Below are 13,911 nucleotides of genomic sequence, written 5' to 3'. Positions count from 1 at the left end.
TGAAGGTATTGCTACCAACCTTAGTTTATGTGTAAGTGTGGCAAATGGTCTGACACAGGTCTATAAAGCAGTAGTGTTCAGTCAGAAACAACCCTACTGATAGGGTGCTCATATTCCTTTCAGTGGCAGTGAATGTAATAGAAGTGATTGACGGGGAGCACATGCTAAGTGGATCATTTTTGCTGGTGACTAATGAGTATACACATTGTTCTTTGATCATTCTTCATCTTTTCCTGTGACTACAGCTGCTGTTGACTTTTAAAAAAATATTTTTTAAGTTTTATTTTTCAGTAGATAGTAATTTACATGGTTCAAAATACACAAAAGGGCCAGACATGATGGCTCATGCCTATAATCCCAGTACTTTGGGATACTGAGGCAGGAGGATCACTTGAGCCCAGGAGTTGGAGACCAACTTGGGCAACATGGTAAAATTCCATCTCTACAAATAGTAAAAACATAGCCGAGTGTGGTGGCGCCTGCTTGTGGTTCCAGTTATTCGGGAGCCTGAGGTGGCAGGATTGCTTAAACCTGGTGGTTGAGGTTGCAGTGAACTGTAATGATGCCACTGCATTCCAGCCTTGGCAACAGAGCTAGACTCTTTCTCAAAAATATAAATACACATAAATACATATATTTATACATATACACACATGTATCCCTCTCCTGTCCTCTAGCAATTTAGTTTCCTTCCTAGGGATAGCTAGTGTTTTCAGTTCCTTTTGTATCTTTTCTAAAAATATTTTATGTGTATACAGATTATACATATATTCATACACATATATGTATACACACATATATGTACCCAAACACTTTTTTTTTCCTTTTAAACACAAAAGTAATATGAATGCAATGTAAATGCTATATTGGTTAGGGAATAATGACAAGAAAATGTTTAGTTCAGACATAATTTTGTTTTTTTTCTGAATATTTTCCTTCTATGGTTGCTTGAATCCACAGGTGCAGAACCCATGGATACAGAGGGCCAATTGTAATTTAATTAGTTCCATAATAATGGGCATTTAGGTTGTTTCTAATAGTATGCTATTAGCAGTGGTTTAATTTCAATATAAGGGATGTGGAATCAGTGAGTGGTCTGGAAGTGTCTTTAAAAAATACACTTTTAGAGGAACATCAACATTTTTGGGACATAAGAGGATATATGTAATTCTTTTCGTTTGCAGATAGTTGGTAAGCTTTTATGAAGTTTTTTTTTTTTTTTGAGACGGGGTTTCGCTCTTGTAACCCAGGCTGGAGTGCAATGGCGTGATCTCTGCTCACCGCAACCTCCGCCTCCTGGGTTCAGGCAGTTCTCCTGCCTCAGCCTCCTGAGTAGCTGGGATTACAGGCACGCGCCACCATGCCCAAGCTAATTTTTTGTATTTTTAGTAGAGACAGGGTTTCACCATGTTGACCAGGATAGTCTCGATCTCTTGACCTTGTGATCCACCCGCCTCGGCCTCCCAAAGCTTTTATGAAGTTTATGAAGACCAGAAAGGCTTATAGTCCTCCTCCCCTGTTTTCTCTCTCATGACATCTTTTACAGTATTTCAGAAGCTTCTCCATTCTGCCTTTCTAAGGCTCTGACCTCTTTTCTTTATGCTGTCTTGCATTTGTATATGCATCAGTGCGAGGGGTTAGAAGAAAGCGTACTGTCTCTTCATCCTTCCTTGTGATAATAGCTCCATCCCATGTTTTTCTTGAGTTACGCTGACTGCTAATCTGTAGATAATGATGAGAAACCATGTACTCTCAATTAAGTTTCTTCTAAGTTCTTAGGTCCAAACAGGCACACCAAGTATTTAAGAGTCCAGTCATGAAAAGGGGCTAGCAGAATGGGAACTGTGAGGACCAGGGGTAGCTGGTGGTGCTGACTTCAGCATTCCTGAGTCCTGGCCCTCCCTCTGTCCCAGGAGGAAGAGGAGGTAGAACGGGAAATCATTAAACAGGAAGAAAGTGTGGATCCTGACTACTGGGAGAAATTGCTGCGGCACCATTATGAGCAGCAGCAAGAAGATCTAGCCCGAAATCTGGGCAAAGGAAAAAGAATCCGTAAACAGGTCAACTACAATGATGGCTCCCAGGAGGACCGAGGTGTGTGTGGCCGGCCCCGCCCCCCACCCATGGGCCGTTCCACTAGAGCAGTGGGCCCCGCTCATCTGCCCTCTCTCCCTCCAGATTGGCAGGACGACCAGTCCGACAACCAGTCCGATTACTCAGTGGCCTCAGAGGAAGGTGATGAAGACTTTGATGAACGTTCAGAAGGTGAGGGCTGTGCTTTTTTGTTGCTGTTGTAAATGTTGCCTTGTTTGATATCCTACCAGTGTCACTCATTCATCTTCTTCTTCTTGCAGCTCCCCGTAGGCCCAGTCGTAAGGGCCTGCGGAATGATAAAGATAAGCCATTGCCTCCTCTGTTGGCCCGTGTTGGTGGGAATATTGAAGTAAGTGTCACACGATCCTAAGGAGGGGTGAGCGAGTGCCAGATACTGGGGCTTTGGTGGAGTGTGACATGCTCCGTCTCACCTGAGTTTCTTCTTCCCCTAGGTACTTGGTTTTAATGCTCGTCAGCGAAAAGCCTTTCTTAATGCAATTATGCGATATGGTATGCCACCTCAGGATGCTTTTACTACCCAGTGGCTTGTAAGAGATCTGCGAGGCAAATCAGAGAAAGAGTTCAAGTAAGTTGAGGGCTAGAGTGGATTAATTTAGAGCAAGGGCTGGCACATGCCTGTAGTTTCAGCTATTTGGGAGGCTGAGGCGGGCAATCACTTAAACCCAGGAGGCAGAGGTTGCAGTGAGCCAAGATCAAGCCACTGCACTCCATCCTGGTGACAGCAAGACTCTGTCTCACACACACAAAAAAGAGTCAGCATGATCCCTATTTAACTCATTTTTCTACTTCTTTACTGCAGGGCATATGTCTCTCTTTTTATGCGGCATTTATGTGAGCCTGGGGCAGATGGGGCTGAGACTTTTGCTGATGGTGTACCCCGAGAAGGCCTGTCTCGCCAGCATGTCCTTACTAGAATTGGTGTTATGTCTTTGATTCGCAAGAAGGTGAGCCCTGAACCTCTTGCCATTGTTATAAGTTTCTAGGGGGCCGGGCATGGTGGCTCATGCCTGTAATCCCAGCACTTTGGGAAGCCGAGGTGGGTGGATCACTTCAGGTTAGAAGTTTAAGACCAGCCTGGCCAACATGGCATAACCCCATCTCTAGTAAAAATACAAAAATTAGCTGCTGGGGTAGCAGGCACCTGTAATCCCAGCTACTCGGAGGCTGAGGCAGGAGAACTGCTTGAACCTGGGAGGCGGAGACTGGAGGGCCAATAGGAAATGAGCCTGTAGCTGGAATTGAGTCTTCAACTTCTTGTCCCATTGCTACAGGTTCAGGAATTTGAACATGTTAATGGGCGCTGGAGCATGCCTGAACTGGCTGAAGTAGAGGAAAACAAGAAAATGTCTCAGCCAGGGTCACCCTCCCCAAAGACTCCTACACCCTCCACTCCGGGCGACACGCAGCCCAACACTCCTGCACCTGCCCCACCTGCTGGTAAGTCTGCCTGTCCTATCATTTTCTGTCCCTCCCTTGTCCTGGCCTATTTTTCTGCTCCCCTGTGCTCAGTTCTAACAGGGTAGTCTGGCAGGACACACAGCAATTTCCCTCTCAGTTTAGGAGGGCCATCCTAAGAATAGGGCTGGCTCTTAAAGGCACGAGAGGACAATTTAAGATGAGACAAACTGGGAAAAAAATGACCTTCTCTCTGATCTAGGACCTTCTTCCTAATTGATTGTCTCTTATTGGTCTGCAGAAGATGGGATAAAAATAGAGGAAAATAGCCTCAAAGAAGAAGAGAGCATAGAAGGAGAAAAGGAGGTTAAACCTGCAGCTCCTGAGACTGCCATTGAGGTAAGAGATGGGGGTGACTGAATGCCATACTAAAGACAAATGTGTAAGTCCAGTCTTCCTTTTAGGTGCTAGCCTGTCTGCTTCATCTGTTTTTTTTTTTCTTCCTCTGAAGTGTACACAGCCCCCCGCCCCTGCCTCAGAGGATGAAAAGGTCGTTGTTGAACCCCCTGAGGGGGAGGAGAAAGTGGAAAAGGCAGAGGTGAAGGAGAGAACAGAGGAACCTATGGAGACAGAGCCCAAAGGTAAAGGTATTCACGTTTTGAAGCACTACAGATCCCTGTGTGAACCATGGTCACTCGTGGACTTTCAGTGGGGCTGTAGAGATGTCAGGAGGAAGTGACAAACTGAAGAGTCTTGCACCCTTGATTTTTAGGTGGCAGGTTTTCCCCCATCTTAAGATATCTCTTATGACTCTATTTTGTTGTTGTTGAGACGGAGTCTCACTCTGTCACCCAGGCTGGAGTGCAGTGGCACAATCTCTGCTCGCTGTAACTCCTACCTCCTGGGTTCAAGCGATTCTTGTGCCTCATCCTCTGAGTTGCTGGGACTACAGGCGTGCCATCACCATGCCCAGGTAATTTTTGTTTTGTTTTTTGAGATGGAGTCTTGCTCTGTCACCCAGGCTGGAATGTAGTGGCATCATCTTGGCTCACTGCAATCTCTGCCTTCTGGGTTCAAGCCATTCTCCTCCTGCCTCAGCCTTCTGGGTAGCTGGGATTACAGATGCCTGGCTAATTTTTGTATTATTATTATTTTTTTTTTGGTAGAGATAGGGGTTCGCCATGTTGGCCAGGCTGATTTTGAACTCCTGACCTCAGGTGATCCACCTACCTTGGCCTCCCAAAGTGTTGGGATTACAGGCATGAGCCACTGCACCTGGCTAATTTTTGTATTTTTAATAGAGAGGGGTTTCACCATGTTGGCCAGGCTGGTCTTGAACTCCTGACCTCAAGTGATCTGCCCACCTCAGCTTCCCAAAATGTTGGGATTACAGGCGTGAGCCACTGTACCTGGCTAACATAACTTTAATTGCAGACATTTAGATGTAGGTCTCTCCGATTGGATAATCAGATATGTGGAACAGAGGAGAATGTTCTTCATTTAGGTTTATTCTCAATAACATCTCTTCCTCTAGGTGTTGCTGATGTAGAGAAGGTGGAGGAGAAGTCAGCAATAGATCTGACCCCTATTGTAGTAGAAGACAAAGGTGGGTGTTTGGAGAAGTTGATTGTGGTTTAGAAGAACTCTATAACCAGAAGCAAGGATTGTATCTGCCCTGCTTCCCTGGCCATACCCATTTAGCCATTCTATCCCAAGATAAAAGACTGCACATGTCCCCACATTTAGTTGTCAATGGGCCGATGGCACTATTTTCTGGGTCTGAGACACACACCCAGGTAGAGAAGGGGTGGAGGTGGATGATTCTTGGAGCATACAATGTTCTGGGTAAGGGCAATGGTGCTGGGCTTTTGTCTGGAACTGATATTTTTATTCTCTGTATTTTGTAGAAGAGAAGAAAGAAGAAGAAGAGAAAAAAGAGGTGATGCTTCAGAATGGAGAGACCCCCAAGGATCTGAATGATGAGAAACAGAAGAAAAATATTAAACAGCGTTTCATGTTCAACATTGCAGATGGTGGTTTTACTGGTATGGAAGTGAGGGGCCCACCAGGGTTAGAAGGATCTGATGTGAAATTGGGGTTCTTGTTAGAAACCATGGTACAGGGACTTTACCTTTGTTAGATGAAGGAATGCCAAACTGATGGTGTACTCCCCTGGGTTCTGTGTAGAAAGCCAGAGGCAGATTATATGAAGATGGATCCAGGGGTAGGGGAGGGTGGGGGATAAGAATAAGTAGATTTTTCAATTCTCACAGATGTTTGCTTTTTTCCCCCATTCTCCAACCTTTCATAAATTCCTCTTCAGAGTTGCACTCCCTTTGGCAGAATGAAGAACGGGCAGCCACAGTTACCAAGAAGACTTATGAGATCTGGCATCGACGGCACGACTACTGGCTGCTAGCTGGTATCATAAAGTATCCTTTGCCTGAATCTGGCCTGAGGCTTTTGGTGAAGGGTTCTGAAGGTCTCGTAGGTTGAGGTTCTTATTTTCCTTGTTTTGTTTTTCCTGAGCACTTTTCCAATAGCCATGGCTATGCCCGGTGGCAGGACATCCAGAATGACCCACGCTATGCCATCCTCAATGAGCCTTTCAAGGGTGAAATGAACCGTGGCAATTTCTTAGAGATCAAGAATAAATTCCTAGCTCGAAGGTTCAAGGTGAGCGGGTTGGGGAGGAATACAATGCTTAAGTGACAAACTTGAAAGTGCATAATGTCCTGCAGTGGAGGGAGTCCAGCCAATGCACTGTTCACTGTTCTCACTTTCTTCATTGTATGGAAGGCTTTGCTCTCAAGTAACTCACACATTAGGGTTGAAGACACATAGACTTGAAAGTTAACTAACTGGGCTGGGCGCGGTGGCTCAAGCCTGTAATCCCAGCACTTGGGAGGCCGAGGCGGGTGGATCATGAGGTCAACAGATCGAGACCATCCTGGTCAACATGGTGAAACCCTGTCTCTACTAAAAATACAAAAAATTAGCTGGGCATGGTGGCACGTGCCTGTAATCCCAGCTACTCAGGAGGCTGAGGCAGGAGAATTGCCTGAACCCAGGAGGCGGAGGTTGCGGTGAGCCAAGATCGCGCCATTGCACTCCAGCCTGGGTAACGAGCGAAACTCTGTCTCAAAAAAAAATAAAAAGAGTTAACTAACTGTACATGAGCTGTAGATGACTATGTGCCCAGTAAGTGACACAGCAGTACAGAGGTTTTGTTAAGGTAACACTGCAGATTGGAGTATTCAGGAAAGATACAGAGGTGGGACTGAATTATATCTATGAGGAGGTAGAGCTATCGGTCTGTGGGCTGCTGGTTCTTTTTTTAGGCAGAATCTCACTCTATCACTCTGTTGCCCAGGCTCGAGTGTACTGGCTCAATCTCAGCTCACTGCAACTTCTGCATCTTGGGTTCAAGTGATTCTCCTGCCTCAGCCTCCGAGTAGCTGGGATTACAGGCGCCTGCTACCACACCCGGCTAATTTTTTGTATTTTAAGTAGAGACAGGGTTTCACCATGTTGGCTGAGCTGGTCTTGAACTCCTGACTCAATTAATCTTCCTGTCTCGGCCTCCCAAAGTGCTGGGATTACAGATGTGAGCTACTGTGCCCAGACTGGTTCTTTTTTCTGGGTTAAAGAGTTACCTCTGTGAGCCGGGCACAGTAGCTCATGCCTGTAAACCCAGCACTTTGGGAGGCCAAGGTGGATGGATCATCTGAGGTCAGGAGTTTGAGACCAGCCTGACCAACATGGAGAAAGCCCGTCTCTACTAAAAATACAAAATTAGCTGGGCATAGTGGCGCATGCCTGTAACAGGAGGCTGAAGCAAGAAGATTGCTTGAACCCGGGAGGTGGAGTTTGTGGTGAGCCAAGATCTTATCATTGCACTCCAGCCTGGGCAACAAAAGTGAAACTCTTTCCAAAAAAAAAGTATCTGTGTGGATAAGGGGTGGGGTAGCTACAAAGAGTAGATAGAAAAGTACAGCTCAGCCAGGTGCAGTGGCTCACACCTATAATCCCAGCAATTTGGAAGGCCATGGTGGGCACATCACCTGAGGTCAGGAGTTTGAGACCAGCTTAGCCAAATGGAGAAACCCCATCTCTACTAAAAATACAAGTTAGCCGGGCATGGTGGTACATGCCTGTAGTCCCAGCTATTGGGGGGCGTTGAGGCAGGAGACTCAGGAAGTGGAGGCTGCAGTGAGTTTAGATTGTGCCACTGCACTCCAGCCTGGGCAACGGAGTGAGACTCTGTCTCAAAAAAAAAAAAAAAAAAAAAAGTAGAGCCCTATTTTCAGAATCACTAGAGCTGTGCCCATTGAAAGGAGTCTCCTTCAGAAATTCAGCAAATGTTTGTTTAGTTTTTTGAGACAGTTTCACACTTGTTGCCTAGGCTGTAGTGCAGTGGCATGAAGTTGGCTCGCTGCAATCTCTACCTCCTTGTTTCAGGTGATTCTCGTGCCTCAGCCTCCCAAGTAGCTGGGATTACAGGTGTCTGCTACCACACCTGGCTAATTTTTGTATTTTTAGTACAGATGGGGTTTCACCATGTTGGCCAGGCTGGTCTTGAACTCCTGACCTCAGGTTATCCACCCGCCTCAGCCTCCCAAAGTGCTGGGATTATAGGTGTGAGCCACTGTGTTCCACCACCAAATGTATATTGAAGGAACCTTGTATGCAGACCCTCAAATGGGATAGCATGAAGACAATACCTGTGTCTTTGGCGCATGCCTGTAGTCCCAGCACTTTGGGAGGCTGAGGCGGGTGGATCACCTGATGTCAGGAATTTGAGACCATTCTGGCCAACATGGTGATACCCTGTCTCTATTAAAAATATAAAAATTAGACAGTTGTGGTGGTGGGTGCCTGTAATCCCAGCTATTCGAGAGGCTGATACAGGAGAATCATTTGAAGCCAGGAGTTGGAGATTGCAGTGAGCTGAGATCGAACCACTGCACTTTATTTAGGCTGAGTGACACAGCAAGACTCCATTTAAAAAAAAAAAAAAAGACGTGTCTGTTGTCTGGTAAGCTGAGTGTAGTCAGGGGAGTAGGAAATGTACATTAATAAGCCTTCAAGTTATTATGTACTAAGCAGTGATGTGCACAGGAATAAAAAGACAAAGCATGGTACCTGTTGTCAAGGAGCTTTCAGTTTTAAGTAGGAGCACATGTAATTAAATGAATGTCATTCTGCATATCAGGAGAAAGATTGCTGATTGGCATAAGAAAGTTCTCCAGAGAGGGCCAGGTGTAGTGGCTAATCCAAGCATTTTAAAAGACCGAGGTGAGCTGATTGCTTGAGTCCAGGAATTTGATACTAGCTTGGGCAACATGGCAAAACCCCATGTCTACAAAAAAAATAATTAGCTAGGCATGGTGGTGTGCACCTGTAGTCCCAGCTACTTGGGAGGTTGCAGTGAACCTAGATTGTGCCACTGCACTCCAGCCTAGGCATTGGAGCTCACTCAATGTCTTAAAAAAAAAAGTTCTCCAGAGGGAACTGGAGTAGGGAGGGAACTCATGAATGACTTTATGGAGAAGATGGCATTGGAATAAAGTTTTGAGGAATGCGATAGAGATTTTTTGGTAGGAACAGAATGGTGTCTGAACAAAGGGATTAGGTAGGGCAAAAACATGAGGCAGCAAAGCTTAGTATGTCTGGAAACAGCAAATAGCTCTGTTGAGCTGTAGGGAAACATTTGTATTGGGTGATGGCGGGAAGTTGGTTGGAATGAGAAAGGTAGAAGGGCTAGAGGTCAGTAGGTGGGTTTTTGGCATCAGATAAGAGAGTTTGGACTTTACCTTATGGTTAATGGCCAGCCATTGAAAGTTTGTGAGCAGAGTTTTGATAGGACCAAGGAAAATGGAAACAGCATTCATAAGATTACAAAACTATCATATAGTCAGGAAGTGTTAAGGGCCTGGGCTGTGCTGCTGGTTGTGGACAATGAAAGGGTAAAGATAAAGGAAACAAAACACCAAAGAATTTACTGGACTTAGTGACTTACTGTAGGGGTCAGTAAACCTTTCCCCTCCCCTTCCCCCCAAACCAAAAATGGTTAATAAAACCTTTTTTTTTTTTTTTTTGAGACGAAGTCTCTGCTGCCCAGGCTGGAGTGCAGTGGCGCCATCTCCCGGCTCACTGCGAACTCTGCCTACTGGATTCACGTGATTCTCCTGCCTCCAAACAATTCTCCTGCCTCAGCCTCCTGGGTAGGTGGTATTACAGGCATGTACTGCCACCATCCCTGGCTAATTTTTATATTTTTAGTAGAGATGGGGTTTTGCCATGTTGGCCAGGCTGGTCTCAAACTCTGACCTCAGGTCATCTGCCCACCTCGGCCTCCCAAAGTGCTGGTATTAGAGGCGTGAGCTACTGCGCCCAGCCAAACCTTTTCTATTAAGGGCTAGATAGGCTTCAGGCTCTGTGGGACATGAGGTTTCTGTTGCACATACTCAACTTCATCTTTGTTGTGTGACAGCAGCCACAGGGGATACATAAACCATTAAGTTAGGATGTGTTCCAATGACATTTCATCTATGGATATTACAATTTGAATTTTGTATAATTCTCATGAAGTGGCATGAAATAGTTTTGTTTTGACTTTTTGCCAACCATTTTAAAATCTAAAACCCATTCTTAGCTCTTGGGCTATATAAAAACAGGTGGTGGGGCAGATCTGGCTCACAGGCTGTAGCTTGCCAACTCCTGACTTAGTAGATTTGAGGTACAAAGGAGTGAGTGAGATGGAAAATAACTAACATTTTGAGTCTGATTCACTGAGAAAGTTAATTGTCATTCTTTTCTACAAAAGAATGATAAGGAATTTTAGACAAGTCATTTGGGATTTCTCATAAATCAGCACCCCTCCCACTACTGAGCCCCATCACCATACATCACCTTACACTAGTGGGATCAGAACTAGTGCTCAAGGTACATGTTTGAGAAGCATCAGATCATCTGCATAGAAGGGCTGGCTGATACTAGGAGAGGGGAAGGGTATGAGAAATCTTCTCATGTCTTCATTGAGTCATGCGTTTTATGAATATATATTTTTAGGTAATTAAAAAAAATCTGGCCGGGCACAGTGGCTTGGGCCTGTAACCCCAGCACTTTGGGAGGCTGAGGCTGGCGGATTACCTGAGGTCAGAGTTTGAGACCAGCCTGACCAACATGGAGAAACCTCGTCTCTACTAAAAATACAAAATTAGTTGGATGTGGTGGCACATGCCTGTCATCCCAGCTACTCAGGAGGCTGAGGCAGGACAATTGCTTGAGCCCAGGAGGCAGAGGTTTTGGTGAGCTGAGATTGTGCCATTGCACTCCAGCTGGGGCAGTGAGAATGAAACTCTCTCATACACACACACAAAAAAGATATTTTCATAACTTAAGAACCAGCATTCTGCCTTTTGGGATGTATTTCCAAGAACCCTATACAGCTCCATCAGGTGGCATGTGCAAGAGGGTTTCTGCAGTGTGACTTTGGTGGTGGGGGCCTAGATGCAACCTAAATTGTTCAGCATTAGGAGAGTGCATGTATTTATGTCATGGAGCGTTACGCAACAGAAGCAACAGCATTCATGTGCATACAACGTAAGTGGAGCGTTTAAAAGGTATGTAGTGGGAGAAGAAAAAAACATGTACAGAAAACATCATTCTGGAACTTAAAAACGTACATATGAAACAAAAAGCCACAGTATTATTAGAAAGGTTGAGTTTCAGGAATGGGAGTGAGATGTCGATAACAGGAAATAAAAAACAAAAATATATTTTTTGTTTTTATTTATTTATTTTTATTTTAGAGATGGGGTTTCACCATGTTGGCCAGGATGGTCTCGATCTCTTGACCTCGTGATCCGCCCGCCTCAGCCTCCCAAAGTGCTGGGATTACAGGCGTGAGCCACCGTGCCCGGCCAAAAATATTTTTAAATAGAAAAATAACTTTTCTTTTTTTGAGACAGAGTCTCCCTCTGTCACCCAGGCTGGAGTGCAGTGGCGTGATCTCTGCTTACCGTAACCTCTGCCTCCCAGGTTCAAGCATTCTTCTGCCTCCGTGCCTCAGGTAGCTGAGGTTACAGGTGTGCACTACTATCATGCCTGGCTAATTTTTGTGTTTTTAGTAGAGATGGCTTTTTTGTCTTATTGGCCAGGCTGGTCTTGAACTCTTGACCTCAAGTGATCTTCCCGCCTAAACCTCCCAAAGTGCTGGGATTACAGGCATGAGCCACCACACCCAGCCAAAATGTTTTTGAAGAGTAGTTGATAAAGAGTAGATGATAAAAAGATACTTAACTGTAACTGAATGAAAACATAACATGGATATGTATATAGTATGATCTCAGTTTTGTAAAAAACTATGCACAAAACCTAAAAAGAAAAATATCAGAATGTTAGTATTTCTTCTAGAAGGTAGGACTATCTGTTTTTAATTTTTGGTATTGTCTAAATTGAGTTTTTATCATTTTTGTATAAGAACCTAAAAGATAAAGAGTTTTAAAAACAAGCACATTCAAAAGGAAAGAAAAAAGGTACAAGGCAAGTTAAACTGCTTGGGTATGGGAATGAGCTGTCCATGAAGTTCTTTATAGGTCCTTATTACCATGAGAAACGACGAGGCGAGCTTAGAAGCCACACAAGTGAGCAAAGTGAGTTACCAGTCCAACTCCCATTTCCTCTTATGCCTTGTCCAGCTCTTAGAACAGGCTCTGGTGATTGAGGAACAGCTGCGCCGGGCTGCTTACTTGAACATGTCAGAAGACCCTTCTCACCCTTCCATGGCCCTCAACACCCGCTTTGCTGAGGTGGAGTGTTTGGCGGAAAGTCATCAGCACCTGTCCAAGGAGTCAATGGCAGGAAACAAGCCAGCCAATGCAGTCCTGCACAAAGGTAGCCAGTGGCTCCCCTGCCTCCTGCTGATTCAGCTTCCTTCCTCATCTGACCCCATCCCAGTGTATATATATCTGTTTTCAAACCTTTTTCAGAGCTTCTTTGGGAGGTTAGGAGGTAATAGGGATCTTTGCCATCCTAGGGAAGCTAATATCTTAGAGGCAATCAAAGACAGTACTTTGCCTCCTTTTTTTTTTTTTTAAAGACGGAGTCTTACTCTGTTGCCCAGACTGCAGTGTAGTGGCGCGATCTCAGCTCACTGCAAACTCCATCTGGGAGTTTAATTTCCTGTCTCAGCCTCCTGAGTAGCTGGGATTACAGGCGTCCACATGACCTTGGGTGATCCAGCCTCCCAAACGGCCTTTTTTTTTTTTTTTTTTAAAAGAGATGGTTCTTGGCTGTGCACAGTGGCTTAGGCCTGTAATCTCATCACTTCGGGAGGACTTGGCCCACTGCAACTTCTACCTCCTGTGTTCAAGCGATTCTCCTGCCTCAGTCTCCTGAGTAGCCGGGACTACAGGCATGCAGCACCACTTGTGGCTGATTTTTGTATTTTTATTAGAGAGAGGGTTTCACCATGTTTGCCAGGCTGGTCTTGAACTGACTTCAAGTGATCCACCTGCCTTGCCCTCCCAAAGTGCTGGGATTATAGGCGTGCAGATCCACTGTGTCTGGCCCTGGCCACCTATTTTAACTTTAAATATATTCAGGTTCTTGAGATGGAAAGCAAAGCACAATAATACAGTGTCATTTGGGATACTTTAGAGGTAACTTCAGGTGATAAAAGATCCCTTCAAATTCTAGACCCCTTTCAACATTTTGTTTCTAATTAAAGAAAAGGTTATGAGGAGGTGGAGGGTGAAATGAGGAAAAGAATGCTGTTATAATGGAGGTGGGAGACAGATTCTGAAGGTAGAGAATTATTAAGAGAAAAGAAAATAGGAATAAGCTTCTCAAGAAGGGGAAATACCATAATACCAAGGGATAGTGAAGGTTTAGGTGACTTTAAAAAGCACAGGATTATGGACAGTTGGAACTGGAATATGAGAAATGGGAATTGGAACATGATGGAGGTCAGGTGACAGAAGACAGTAGCACATCACAGTCACTTGGTCACTGAGAAGTGACGGGGGGGCTGGTCCACTAGGATAGAGGGAGCTCAGTCTTGGCCACCACAGCTCACCACCTCTTTTTCTCCCTATGCAGTTCTGAAACAGTTGGAAGAACTGCTGAGTGACATGAAAGCCGATGTGACTCGACTCCCAGCTACCATTGCCCGAATTCCCCCAGTTGCTGTGAGGTTACAGATGTCAGAGCGTAACATTCTCAGCCGCCTGGCAAACCGGGCACCCGAGCCTACCCCACAGCAGGTAGGACCATTTTCTTCTCGATGCCACCTCTTCCTACAGAACCATTCTAGAGTTTGTAACTTTGCTGTATGTCCCTCGCTTTGCATACTGGGTGGATGGGCTATCTGAATTCCCTTGAGATTGGGTAGCT

The 13,911-nt window shown here is 45.1% G+C and overlaps 1 protein-coding gene and 1 non-coding gene across 24 annotated transcripts in view; both read left to right on the top strand.

The window, feature by feature from the left end:
• CHD4 (chromodomain helicase DNA binding protein 4) overlaps positions 1–13,911 on the top strand; it is a 36,881-nt gene that overhangs the window by 22,316 nt on the left and 654 nt on the right. For 7 of the 23 annotated variants that reach the window (XM_035255553.3, XM_035255547.3, XM_035255552.3 and 4 more), the window contains exons 26-39: positions 1,914–2,094; positions 2,179–2,265; positions 2,355–2,443; positions 2,547–2,680; positions 2,915–3,059; positions 3,387–3,552; positions 3,812–3,909; positions 4,022–4,151; positions 5,045–5,116; positions 5,418–5,555; positions 5,834–5,942; positions 6,054–6,186; positions 12,216–12,414; positions 13,618–13,781. In XM_035255553.3, coding sequence (XP_035111444.1) covers positions 1,914–2,094; positions 2,179–2,265; positions 2,355–2,443; positions 2,547–2,680; positions 2,915–3,059; positions 3,387–3,552; positions 3,812–3,909; positions 4,022–4,151; positions 5,045–5,116; positions 5,418–5,555; positions 5,834–5,942; positions 6,054–6,186; positions 12,216–12,414; positions 13,618–13,781 — 1,845 coding nt within the window. Of the gene's footprint in view, positions 1–1,913; positions 2,266–2,354; positions 2,444–2,546; positions 2,681–2,914; positions 3,060–3,386; positions 3,553–3,811; positions 3,910–4,021; positions 4,152–5,044; positions 5,117–5,417; positions 5,556–5,833; positions 5,943–6,053; positions 6,187–12,215; positions 12,415–13,617; positions 13,782–13,911 lie in introns of all 23 variants that reach the window. The other 16 variants (XM_078338702.1, XM_035255548.3, XM_078338699.1 and 13 more) reach the window with 4 other exon arrangements.
• LOC118144695 (small Cajal body-specific RNA 11) lies at positions 3,589–3,725 on the top strand. The gene has a single exon (XR_004729445.1).

This window comes from Callithrix jacchus, chromosome 9 (assembly GCF_049354715.1).
Source record: "Callithrix jacchus isolate 240 chromosome 9, calJac240_pri, whole genome shotgun sequence".
Taxonomy (NCBI): Eukaryota; Metazoa; Chordata; class Mammalia; order Primates; family Cebidae; genus Callithrix; species Callithrix jacchus.
This window is presented reverse-complemented; position numbering and strand designations above follow the sequence as displayed.